This window comes from Rhinatrema bivittatum, chromosome 1 (assembly GCF_901001135.1).
Source record: "Rhinatrema bivittatum chromosome 1, aRhiBiv1.1, whole genome shotgun sequence".
NCBI classification, from domain to species: domain Eukaryota; kingdom Metazoa; phylum Chordata; class Amphibia; order Gymnophiona; family Rhinatrematidae; genus Rhinatrema; species Rhinatrema bivittatum.
Window position 1 is genome coordinate 385,201,645 of NC_042615.1, and position 13,516 is coordinate 385,215,160.

Here is a 13,516-nt window from a genome sequence, read left to right on the forward strand (position 1 = left end):
AAAGCTTACTGTCTTCATAACTGCTCTATAAGAAGGCTTACCCATTAATAGCATACTAAATTAATTGAGGCCTACAATAACCTGCAACTCTTAAATAAGTTCATGTGCCTAAGAATGCATAACTTAACGAGAAAAAAAAAGTTCTCATCCTTTCCCTATAGGAACAGGAACAATTTTTCATTTTCTGTGTTATAAACATTTTGTACAGAATTAAAGTTTAGGGGATAAGGTCCCTGAAATCCAAATGTCCTGGAAAGAGTAGTGGCATGAAAGCAAAAGAGTCATTCAAAATTAAGATTTAATGCTTAAAAATTGATTTAGGCTGCAAAATCCCAAGGGAGAAGAACAGTATTAGAAGTGAAATTCTTCTAAGCATAAAAAAAAACACCCAAAAAAAAAAAAAAAAAAAGCAGGATCTAGAGGCAAACAGGTGGACAAAGCAACAGCAACAGCAAAAGCCTGAAAGATGCTTGGCTACATAAAGAGAGGAACAGTCAGCAGAAAGGGGGGGTGTACATTTTTTGGCGCCCAACGTGGGGCCAAAAATGTACAGGGGGGGGGGGGGTGTTATATTGCCTTTGTATAGGTCCCTTGTGAGACTTCATTTGGAATACCAAGCATAATTCTGGAGCCTGCATCTTCAAAAAGAAACTGGTTAGAGTATGTCCGGAGAGCAGATACTAAAATGATCAATGGTCTTAGTTCTCAAGCATAAAGGAGATAGACTTAAAGATCTACACATATACACCCTAGAGGAATGGTGAGATGAGACATTTACATATCTAAAAAATGTTTCCATGCACAGGAGGCAGGCCTCTTTCAAAGGAAAGGAAGCTCTAGAACAAGGGGTCATGCGATAAAGGTGAAAGGGGGTAGACTAGAATAATCTTGGGAACTATTTCTTTACAGAGAAAGCAGTGGATGCATGGAATGGCCTCTCAGTCGGTGGAGAAGGCAAAAATAGTATGTGAATTCAAGAAAGCATGGGATACAGGGGATCTCTGAAGGCATGATTGGAATTGTAAGGGCTAAATGAATGAGATGGATGGGCACATTAGATCTGCCATCATGATTTTATCCCCTAGATTCATCAAAATGCAATAAATTTTGCGTGAATAACGCCCACGATAAACAAAAGGGACATGTTTAGGATAATTTATGAGTTACCGCAACATGCTTTTTTAGCGCTTCGCATAGGTATTTAACTGCCCAGACAGGTATTTCCTTGTTGTGCACATGTGAGAGAGTGTATGATCCTCTTTATAAGGCTTTCATATTAGTCAACTATATCACTATAAGAGGCAACTAGTAACTTGAGGTGAGGTTTTGGTAATGGTCTAGGGTTTGGGGGGCAATTTCACATGCACAGGAAGGAGGCAATTTCACATGCACAGCACAATACACAGTGAAGATTTTATGGAATTTGGAATGAGGAAAGGTACACAAAGATGAGATTTCTACACTGATGCGTAGTATGCTGTTCGTACCTCTGACTGTGCATTATATTATATTAATATAATCCAAGAAATTCGATATGGGCTCTTTTCCTGCGATTAAGCTATGAAGATAGCCCAACTATAGGGAAAATAGGACCAGATCTTCTCCCTGGTAGCCTTCTGCCTTTTTTTTTTTTTTAATAAAAAATGTCTAAAGAGGAATGACTATCACTTGAAATAACTGTCAATATTTAAAACTAGACTAAGAATGCCATAATGCCTATCACTCCACCTTAAGTATAGTGAGAAATTTTGGTCACTGCAACTCAAAAACATGGCGGAACTGAAGAGGTATAGGGAAGTGTGACCAAAATGATAAAGGGGATAGAATAAATCCTCTGAGAAGAGGCAAGAGAGGTTAGGGCTCTTCAGCTTAGATAGAGAAGGCTAAGGTGATATAGTGGTCTATAAAAATAACAGAACAGATTAATGCAAATCTGTTTATTCTTTTCAAAAAGTACAAAAACTAAGGGAGATGCAATGAAGTTACAAGGTAATACACAACATAAAATAGTAGAAAATATGTATATTTTTCTTACTCAATACAAAAACTCTGGAATTTGTATCCAATGTGGTAAAAGCCGTTTGCATAGTTTGGTTTCAAAGAGATTTGGACAAGTTCCTAGAAGAAAAGTCCACTGCTTTTCCTGATGAACTTTGTTTTTAACTATAAAGTATGTTTCATTGTAAATCACTTTGGTTTAAAGCAGTACAGAAGAAATGTATAAATAAATGAATCCCAGGGATAAGCAGCATGGAATCTACCTACCCTTCAGAATCCTGGTAAGTACTTATGAACTGTATTGGCCACTGTTGGATACTGGATACCCAGCCTGGAGCTTTTGTTTGACCTAGTTTGACAAATCTTATGCCCTTATGTAAAAATTCTCCCCTAAACAAAATGCTCCACAAAAGCAAAAATTTCTTCTTCCCCGAAACATTAGAAAAGTTATTCCTGCATAATCTCAAAGAATTCCAGTTAGAAAAAAAATAGATGCTAGTCAATGTTAGCTACCAGCCTCTCTCAAGTGCAACTTTATATTGGAGAGGCATAGCATTAGACAAACTTGGTTTATCCTTTTCCTTAGTAGTGTTATATGTTAGGCCTAGAGTCCCTTGGCTTCTTCCCAAGTGTATACTGGGCTAATAGGCAGAAAATGGTGTTAAACACCATTTTCTTTATTTGTATTAGCCTTATTATTTCAAATGTATTTTGATTATAACAAAATCTAAAGAAATATCTTTTGTTTTCATGCCTGCCACAGAAGAGCTCAGGGAATCCATGCAAACAAATCACAGCTTCTAGCCTGGAATGCCTGAAAAGGCTTCAGCGTAGAGTTTGTACTCCCTGGCATAGTCATGATAAAAGCTTCAGGAATTGACAATGAAGGAGCAACATCCCTTCCCCACTTCAAGTCACAGTACTATCCCTAGTTGGCCCAAAATTGATCCCATAGGTATCTCTGCAAATGTCACTACACTTTAGAGGCTTATTACTAAATATGGTAATTTAGCAGACATGTCAGACAAAACCTCCCCATTAAAAAACAAAAAAGAAATCAAAGACTTACTTGCTATTTTCTTTTTCATCCATGGGCATACGAAAAACCATACTATTGCAGCAAATAAAATAGCTACACCTATTGAAATTAGTGCAGTTGCCCATACAGGAAAAGCATCCAGTCCTAACACTGAAAAAAAAAAAGATATATATATTCATACCAGCAAAGCTTAAATTTAAATACAGATGACAAAAGTCAATATAAAAAAAGAAAATATTGGGGATTTTAAATATCTATTGTACTTGTGTCAACTGACTGAATGCATCAACTAATACCCATGTGCCCTAGGACATAAAATGTCTGCTAAGGTATTGATATCCTTTTCTCTTATCTGATTATAACAAATAACCTCTTTTATTCAATGTAACTTTTCTTCCAATTTCTTTCCTCTTCTTCCCTATTGTTTTATGTAAACTGATGTGATGTCCATACGAACTTCGGTATATAAAAGTGTTTAGCAAGTGTTGCTTACCTGTAACAGGTGTTCTCACAGGACAGCAGGATGTTAGTCCTCACATATGGGTGACATCACAGGATGGAGCCCAATCACGGAAAACTTCTGTCAAAGCTTGACTGACACTGGCACACTGAGTGCACTGTGCATGCTCAGCCTGCAATTATCCCTGTGAACCACAGGTGTCTCCCTCAGTCTCATCTTATAGATGAAAGCGCAAGTGAAACTAAAATAAAAGTAAAAACGTATATGGACCCAACTCTGCGGGGTGGGTTTCGTGAGGACTAACATCCTGCTGGCCTTTGAGAACACCTGTTACAGGTAAGCAACACTTGCTTTCTCACAGGACAAGCAGGATGGTAGTCCTCACATATGGGTGAGTACCGTGCTGAGGATGCCCGAGAGTGCACCAAATGCACCCAAGACGTGCAAAAGGCGCAATGATAGGGGTGGGATTTGGAACGGAGGGCATCCTGAAACCCGTAACGGGTTGGTGGAAGGATATTGGGTAGTTAAACCGAAAAAAATAGGAGTAGACTGACTGGCCAAACATGGAGCATGCCGGCTAGTCGTATCTCAGCAATAATGGGCTGCAAAGGTATGGAGAGCGCTCCGGGTTGCAGCCTGATAAATATGTACAAGCAGCAGCAATAGCAGCAGAGGGGAAGATATTGAGGCTGGGACAGACGCAATAGTGTGTAGTTACACACAGTGCTGTAGTGAAATGCCTGCTTGTTGGTAGGAAAAAGATACAGACCATCAATTAGGAAATACAGGGGTAGATTTTAAATACTTGCATGATCACGTACTTTTGTTCGTGCACCAGGTGCGAACAAAAGTACGCTGGATTTTATAAGATACGTGCGTAGCCACGCGTATCTTATAAAATCCGGGGTCGGCGCGCGCAAGAGGGTGCACATTTGTGCAACCTGCGCGCGCCGAGCCCAGCGCCCGCTGCCTGTTCCCTCAGAGGCCGCTCCGATTTCGGAGCGGCCTCGGAGGGAACTTTCCTTCGCCCTCCCCCCACCTTCCCCTACATAACCCACCCCCCCCGGCCCTATCTAAACCCCCCCTACCTTTGTCGGCAAAGCGGCAGGCGTAACTTTGCGCGCGTCGGCCGGCAGCCCCGCTCCGTCCTCTGGTCCCGGGGGCTGGTCCGGAGGCCTCAACCATGCCCCCGGGCCGGCGCCACGCCCCCGGGCCCGTCCCCGAAATGCCGAGTCGTTTGGGGAACGCCCCTGGACACGCCCCCTCCCGCCCCTTTTCGAAAGCCCCGGGACTGACTTGCGCCGGCGGCCTATGTAAAATAGGCGCGCCGGCGCGCGAGGGCCCCAGGGCTTTTAAAATCCGCCCCATAGGTTCCATTCCGTGACTAGTGAAAATAGAGGCGGCTTGATAGTGGATAATCCATGGTAAGCTGCCATATGGCAGAGGACAACCAAGATCTGATGGGCTGTAGAGAACTGAAGGGAGAGAAGATGTTTATCCAAGCAATGCAGTGTTCGAGTTCCAGTGGGAAGAAAACACCTCCTGTAATGAATTGATCCATGATCCAATAAACTAGATTAGTGGTTGGAATAAAGAGACTTCTTAAAGTTGATTAAGAACCGAAAAATCTATAGCAATTGTATTATGGTATGAAATGCTTACAGTTCTCACTCCTGGCAGATGCAGTTATGACCCAGTTCTCCAGATAAGGAAATACCTGTATATACTGACATCTTAGGTGAGCCACCACCACTGCAAGCTGACAGAAGTACCTTGTATTGGTAATGAGTAGAATCCAGCTTGAAACTAAGGTAGTGCCAAAATGAGGGGTAGATGGGGGTGGAGGGATGTGCACATATGCATCCTGGAGATCCAGCAAGCACATCCACTCTTCTGCCTGAGCAAATGGGAGCATGATGCAGAGGGAATTTGTTTGAACTTCTCTCAATGGAGGTAGCTGTGCAGGTGTTTCAAGTCTAGAATAGGCTGTAATCATAAGAACATAAGAAATTGCCATGCTGGGTCAGACCAAGGGTCCATCAAGCCCAGCATCCTGTCTCCAACAGAGGCCAAAACCAGGCCACAAGAACCTGGCAATTACCCAAACACTAAGAAGAACCCATGCTACTGATGCAATTAATAGCAGTGGCTATTCCCTAAGTATAATTGATTAATAGCCATTAATGGACTTCTCCTCCAAGAACTTATCCAAACTTTTTTTGAACCCAGCTACACTAACTGCACTAACCACATGCTCTAGCAACAAATTCCAGAGGCTTTATTGTGTGTTGAGTGAAAAAGAATTTTCTCCGATTAGTCTTAAATGTGCTACTTGCTAACTTCATGGAATGCCCCCTAGTCCTTCTATTATTCGAAAGTGTAAATAACAGAGTCACATCTACTCGTTCAAGACCTCTCATGATCTTAAAGACCTCTATCATATCCCCCCTCAGCCGTCTCTTCTCCAAGCTGAACAGCTCTAACCTCTTCAGCCTTTCCTCATAGGGGAGCTGTTCCATTCCCCTTATTTTGGTAGCCCTTCTCTGCACCTTCTCCATCGCAGTTATATCTTTGAGATGTGGCGACCAGAATTGTACACAGTATTCAAAGTGCGGTCTCACCATGGAACGATACAGAGGCATTATGACATTTTCCGTTCTATTAACCATTCCCTTCCTAATAATTCCTAACATTCTATTTGCTTTTTTGACTGCTGCAGCACACTGAGCAGACAATTTTAAAGTATTATCCACTATGATGCCTAGATCTTTTTCCTGGGTGGTAGCTCCTAATATGGAACCTAACATTGTGTAACTACAGCAAGGGTTATCCCTATATGCAACACCTTGCACTTGTCCACATTAAATTTCATCTGCCATTTGGATGCCCAATTTTCCAGTCTTGCAAGGTCCTCCTGTAATGTATCACAATCTGCTTGTGATTTAACTACTCTAAATAGTTTTGTATCATTTGCAAATTTGATCACCTCACTCATCGTATTCCTTTCCAGATCATTTATATATACATTGAAAAGCACCAGTCCAAGTATAGATCCCTGAGGCACTCCACAGTTTACCCTTTTCCACCGAGAAAATTGACCATTTAATCCTACTCTGTTTCCTGTCTTAACCAGTTTGTAATCCACAAAAAGGACAACGCCTCCTATCCCATGACTTTTTAGTTTTCGTAGAAGCCTCTCATGAGGGACTTTGTCAAACGCTTTCTGAAAATCCAAATACACTACATCTACCGGTTCACCTTTATCCACATGTTTATTAACCCCTTCAAAAAAATGAAGCAGATTTGTTAGGCAAGACTTCCCTTGGGTAAATCCGTGTTGACTGTGTCCCATTAAATCATGTCTTTCTATATGCTTTACAATTTTGTTCTTGAGAATAGTTTCCACTATTTTTCCCGGCACTGAAGTCAGGCTCACTGGTCTATTGTTACCTGGATCACTCCTGGAGCCTTTTAAATATTGGGGTTACATTGTACCTGAAGACTGGAGGGTGGCCAATGGATGATTTTAATGATAGGTTACAAATTTTAACCAACAGATCAGAAATTTCATTTTTTAGTTCCTTCAGAACCCTAGGATGCATACCATCCAGTCCAGGTGATTTGCTACTCTTTAGTTTGTCAATCTGGCCTACTACATCTTCCAGGTTCACAGTGATTTCGTTCAGTTCGTCTGACTCATCACCCCTGAAAACCATCTCCGGAACTGGTATCTCCCCAATATCCTCATTAGTAAACATGGAAGCAAAGAATTCATTTAGTCTTTCTGCAATGGCCTTATCTTCCCTAAGAGCCCCTTTAATCCCTCTGTCATCTAATGGTCCAACTGACTCCCTCACAGGTTTCTTGCTTTGGATATATTTAAAAAGGTTTTTATTATGCGTTTTTGCCTCAATGGCCAACTTCATTTCAAATTCTCTCTTCACCTGTCTTATCAATGTTTTACACTTACTTTGACAATGCTTATGTTTTATTCTATTTTCTTCAGATGGATCCTTCTTCCAATTTTTGAAGGATTTTTTTTTGGCTAAAATAGCCTCTTTCACCTCACCTTTTAACCATGACTGTAATAGTTTTGCCTTCCTTCCACCTTTCTTAATGCGTGGAATACATATGGCCTGTGCCTCTAGGATTGTATTTTTAAACAATGTCCAAGCCTGTTGAACACTTAACCTTTGCAGCTGCACCTTTCAGTTTTTTTTCTCTTTTCCTCATTTTATCAAAGTTTCCCTTTTTAAAATTTAGTGTTAGAGCTGCAGATTTACTTATTGTCCCCCTTCCAGTTATTAGTTTAAATTTGATCATGTTATGATCACTGTTGCCAAGTGGCCCCACCACCATTACTTCTCTCATCAAATCTTGTGTTCCACTAAGAATTAAATCTAAAATAGCTCCTCTCTTGTTGGTTCCTGAACCAATTGCTCCATGAAGCAATCATTTATTACATCCAGGAACTTTATGTCTCTAGCAAGTCCTGATGTTACATTTACCCAGTCAATATTGGGGTAATTGAAATCTCCCATTATTACTGCACTGCCAAATTGGTTTGCTTCTCTGATTTCTCTTAGCATTTCATCATCTGTCTGATCATTTTGTCCAGGTGGATGGTAGTATACTCCTATCACTATACTCTTACCCAACACACATGGTATTTCTACCCATATAGATTCTACTGAGCATTTACTTGGAAATGAAATGAAGTAGCAGGAATAGAATCCCTGGTCCACTTGTGAGTTCAGGACCTGTTTTATGGCTTGCTGGAGAAGAACTTGAATCTCCATGTGTAGATGGGAGCAAGTGTCAGATACAGAAGGGTAGGTAACTGGGAAACTTTTGTAAACAATAAACATATCGTACAATTTTGAGGACCCTGTCATGATTTGGCACCACATTGTCAGGAAGACTGGATTCTCTCTTACTGGGTAGGCAGCAGCTTCCAAGAGGTGGCACCACTCCTCTAGGGCCAGCTTTATGGTAAGTAGTTCTCCATCGCCTATACCACAATTCCTTTTGGAAGGAAAACTTCTTGGGGGGGGGGGGGGGGAGGGGAGGGGAAAGAAAAGCACTGCCCTCAGTGGTAGAAGTTTACCATTGGGAGCAGTCTGGGTGGGTATGGCAGCCACTGAAGAAGTGTCTACCTCCAAATAGAAGGGCCAGGACATGTCTGGTTGGTGTAAGACAAGAGCAGATGAGAAGGTGGACTTCAGGTTATTAAACGCTTTGATCACCTCAGGTGGCCAGACCCCAATGTTGGCCCCCTTCTTGGTAAGGGCAGCAAGGTGCAGTGATGGAGACCTGATGAAAAGACTGCATGCAGTAACTGGGGAAGCCCAAGAATTGCTGGATTGTTCCAAGGTCTACAGGTTAAGGCCAATCCAGACTTGCAGAGATTTGAGGGTTCCATCCAGAGATCCTGAGCAGATATATTCTCTCTCAGGAAGGCAATTTGGATTGCTCAAAGGAACAGTTCTCTAGTTTAGCGTAAAGACCATGGTCTCAATCTCTGGAGAACCTTCTTCAGGGGACTGCAGTGTGTTTGAAGAGAAGATGAGTAGATTAAGATTATCCACATAGACAATATCAAAATTTTGAAAACTGCGGTGGCATTACAAACAGAATGGTTTTACCAGAGATTCATAAAAGCCATCCTGCACACAGAATGCAATTTTCCAGCAGTTGAGTCTGCTTGGACAGTGTATGGAATTGAGTAATCTTACGTCACTTAGCCATATACTTGGCAATCATGTCCTTCCTTACTTGTTCAGGAAGGACAGGATTACCTAGCTGTTTGCACTTGTTGACCTTCCCAACTTGAAAGCCTTTACAGCATTTAAAACCACCATTCATCTTCAACAGGTTAATGCAAAATTATTTTTCTTGGTGGAATCAGGCACCCTGGATGTGTAGATACTTTTTTTTTTTTTTTTTTTTAGGATGGATGCATCTAAGGTAAGGACTGTTTGTGGAGGAATCTGGAAGTAAAGCCCAAGTAAAAATGGACAGGGAGAACCAGAGATAAAATTCCAAAGTCTATCCTCCAATGTTACTGGGACTCAATCCTGTAAGTTCTGCCTGCTTATATCCAGAGACTTCAGAGCATAGATAAGCCACTACCCTCCACTTGAATCAGCCCTCACCTCCCTCAAGTCTTTTGACCTTGTGATAGCTTAGGTTGGTGTGTATTTTTGGGGATAGTAGTATTTCTCAGTTTTAGTCTATCCTGGGTCTGTTGAAGTGGCTGAAGACAACTTTGAAAAGGCCTGGCTACCAGCATAACCACAGTTAGATCCCTGAACTTAAGAGACCAGCTCAGAGCTGGACTTTGCTTGTATTAGATGAGGTCTTTAATATCCCCTGCTGGGCCAGAACCACTACACAGACATTTCATGACCTTTGTGATACATCTTAAGATCAGACACCACTAGCAAACTATAGTAGCAAATAATGAATGAAAAAAAATTTATAAAAGTGCCATAAAAACAAAACTAAAGGAAAAAATGCTACCCTTTATGCTTAAAGATTTTGTAGAAAATTCCAAATATATCCTGAGATAATCACTAGACCATTCTACTGCATCTGCTGCTTTTAAAAAGCTAAAGTAAAAAAATGTATTATATTGTATAAATTTGTATTTATTTTTGATTTCCAGGTACTTACATGGTGCCCCTGTATATAAGATTGAAAAAACATTGATTCCTATTGTAGCAGCATAGAACAAAGGAAGTGCACGGAGACCATTCGGCACAGGGTCTGCCTGCAAAACAGAGTGAAATAGTATCAAGTTCTCTGAACCGTAGAAAGTTTTAAAATTTGATTTCATATAGCAGATTGCTTGTATGTACAAGTTTGCATGTATTCAGTGAAAGGTAATTATAACAAACTGAGGAACAATTGACAAACAGAAGGCCTGGGCCTTCACAAAACAGCAAAAATGAGATTTTAGATTTGGTGACCAATTACCTTATTCAAGATGAAAAATCGAATCAATACAAATAGCACACCAGACATCAAACCAGACAACAGTGGAGAAATGAACCAAGAGGCAACTGGAGAGAGAAAAAAAACAACAAAAAAAACAAAAACACAAAACATTTAAAATTCTACTTCCAAAGCAACAGGCCAGCTCCATAGATCAGCTAATAGTTTGAACATATGAATAGCTATGTCCCATGAAAACATCAGCATATGAAAAGTATACTTTACCTCCCAAATTATCTATGCAGAACTTGTAATTTCTATAAATGAACTCCTGTTATGGCTCAGACCAGATACTGCACACCTATATAACCTCAAAGGATTGTCAGAAATGTAACCTACAAATGTCAAAGTGTTCCACATATCAGAATGTTATTAAACACACATTAACTATAAATTTTACACAAATATAAATCCTCTACTACCAGACCACACTAAAACAAAACATCTCCAGTTCAAGGAAACTTGAAGGTGTTTAACCTTATATGCAGAGAGGTAGAACTAGCCAGTAGGGATGTGAATCGTTTTTGAACGATTAAAATTATCGTCAGATAATTTTAAAATTGTCCAAAATCGTTAGAGTGCACGATACAATACAAATGCCCCCGATTTATCATCAGGGGCATTTGTATTGTATCGTTAATTAGGGCGCGGGAAAACTGGCACACCAAAACAACCCTAAAACCCACCCCGACCCTTTAAAACAAATCCCCCACCCTCCCTCCCGAACCCCCCCAAAATGTGACAGGGCAAAGTTAGCGCCGGCACCATTTTGGTTCCTGGCTCCCGACGTCACGCGTGCAGGAGATCGCACCCGAACCCCCGCTGGACCCCCAGGGACTTTTGGCCAGCTTGGGGGGGGCCTCCTGACCCCCACAAGACTTGCCAAAAGTCCAGTGGGGGTCCGGGAGCGACCTCCTGCACGCGGGCCGTATTGCCAATATTCAAAATGGCGCCGGCGCTACCTTTGCCCTGTCACATAAGGGCAAAGGGCCACCGGCGCCATTTCTCTTAACGCAGCCGTGGCCAGAGAGCTGGAGATCACGCCGGGACCCCCCCACTGGACCCCAGGTAATTTAAAACATTTTGGGGGGGGGGTTCAGGAGGGTGGGGGATTTGTTTTAAAGGGTTGGGGTGGGTTTTAGGGTTGTTTTGGTGTGCCAGTTTTCCCGCCCTCCCCTGATTTATGATTTTTAACGATTTAAAAAAAAACAAACAAAAAAACCCACGATCAGATTTCCCTCCCCCCCCCCCCAGCCAAAATCGATCGTTAAGACGATAGATCACATGATTCACACCCCTACTAGCCAGTAAGTGCACTTGATTTTATGGAGTTACAAAAAAGCTATATAAACTTTGTCAGCCAGGCAGAGATTTGAGGGGGGTTTTTTGTTTTAAATTCTTAACTTGTATTCAAGTAAGTTGGAATAAAAATAGCTAATTTTTTGTTTTAAAAACTTGGCTTACATGGTTTTTAAATGAACCACCAAGACACTGCCCCACCACCCTTAGAAACAATTTGATAAGCTTTCATTCAGATAATGAAATCAGTATAATAAAATATGTGCATCATTACTAGAATCTCATGTAGATCTGGTAAAATGTCTACCAGACTACCTTAAAAAAAATCCACCTACAAAGCACAAAAGGGATCCTACCCAGGAAAGGTACACATTTACAATATACAAAGCTAAACATGCTTGCAGGTAGAAGGGTAGAAAAAGGGAAAAGGCCTAAAATGACAAAGGAAACAAGAGTCATACAAGTTGACAAACTTTCAAGAACTCAGTTTGAATTGCTGCTTTAATACTTAAGTTCCAAGAAAATGCTGTTTGCTCCAATCTGAGTGAGACTTAAATTTGGCAAATTCTCAAGACTTGGAGACTATTGCAAAAAGTTTATAAGATGTGTAACTTAAGAATAGCCAATGGGAAATGGAGAGGAGCGGTATACACAATTGGTATAAACCACAATAACAAAAAAAGTTCATGGAACCTTGTACTGGATTACTGAAAGGATGAAGCGTAAAAAGAAGTTAGATTTAGTATTTCCATTTTTATTCATGAGTGGTTGAAGGAAAGGTTGAAACCATGAGTGATCAGACAAAACTTATTTTTAATGTGTTTCAAATTAAACTATAATGCATCATAGAATAGCACAATTATTAATCAAACCATAGCAATAATGTAAATAAAATAGTCCTGTTCAGCTTTGCAAACCCTTGAATGTTTGGGTTGATTATATACTCAGACACACAGTTTGAGATGGCAATGAAGGGTATCTACACCTATGCCTTGTTTGACTAATTAGTGTGTGAATAAATAATCAAGGAATTTCTTAGCTCTTGAAAAACATGTGCATTTCATCCAAGGCTACACTGAATTTGGCAGTTACTGAAGCATGGGGAAAGCAAAAGAACTGTCAAAGGATCTGCAAGCAAAAGTATTTCAACTTTATAAATCAGGAAAGGATATAGCAAATGTTGCTTTCCTGTTACAGGTGTTCTCACAGGACAGCAGGATGTTAGTCCTCACATATGGGTGACATCACAGGATGGAGCCCAATCACGGAACACTTCTGTCAAAGTTTCCAGAACTTTGACTGGCCCCTACTGGGCATGCACAGCATGGCACTAACCCTGCAGCCAGCAGGGGTCCCCCTTCAGTCTTGTTAAAAAGCTACAGGTAGTGCCAAAAATAAAAGAAAATGTTACGAACCCAACACCGCAGGGCGGCGGGTGGGTTTCGTGAGGACTAACATCCTGCTGTCCTGTGATAACACCTGTTACAGGTAAGCAACATTTGCTTTCTCACAGGACAAGCAGGATGGTATCCTCACATATGGGCGAGTACCGAGCTGAAGATGTACTCAGGCGTGCAAGGCACAAGGCCTGGGATGAAATTTGGCCGAGGGCATCCTGAACCCTACCGGGCAGGCGGAAGTGTGTTGGTACTTAACGTTGTAAATAGGTTGTGCAAAGACAGACTGGCCGAAGATGGAATCTTGTCTTCCGGCTTTGTCCA

General features: G+C 41.2%; 1 protein-coding gene across 1 annotated transcript in view; it reads right to left on the minus strand.

The window, feature by feature from the left end:
• The window catches only part of SLC20A2 (solute carrier family 20 member 2), a 238,562-nt gene that overhangs the window by 144,485 nt on the left and 80,561 nt on the right, over positions 1-13,516 (minus strand). The window contains 3 exon segments of the mRNA XM_029601333.1: positions 3,068-3,187; positions 10,176-10,272; positions 10,479-10,564. Coding sequence (XP_029457193.1) covers positions 3,068-3,187; positions 10,176-10,272; positions 10,479-10,564 — 303 coding nt within the window.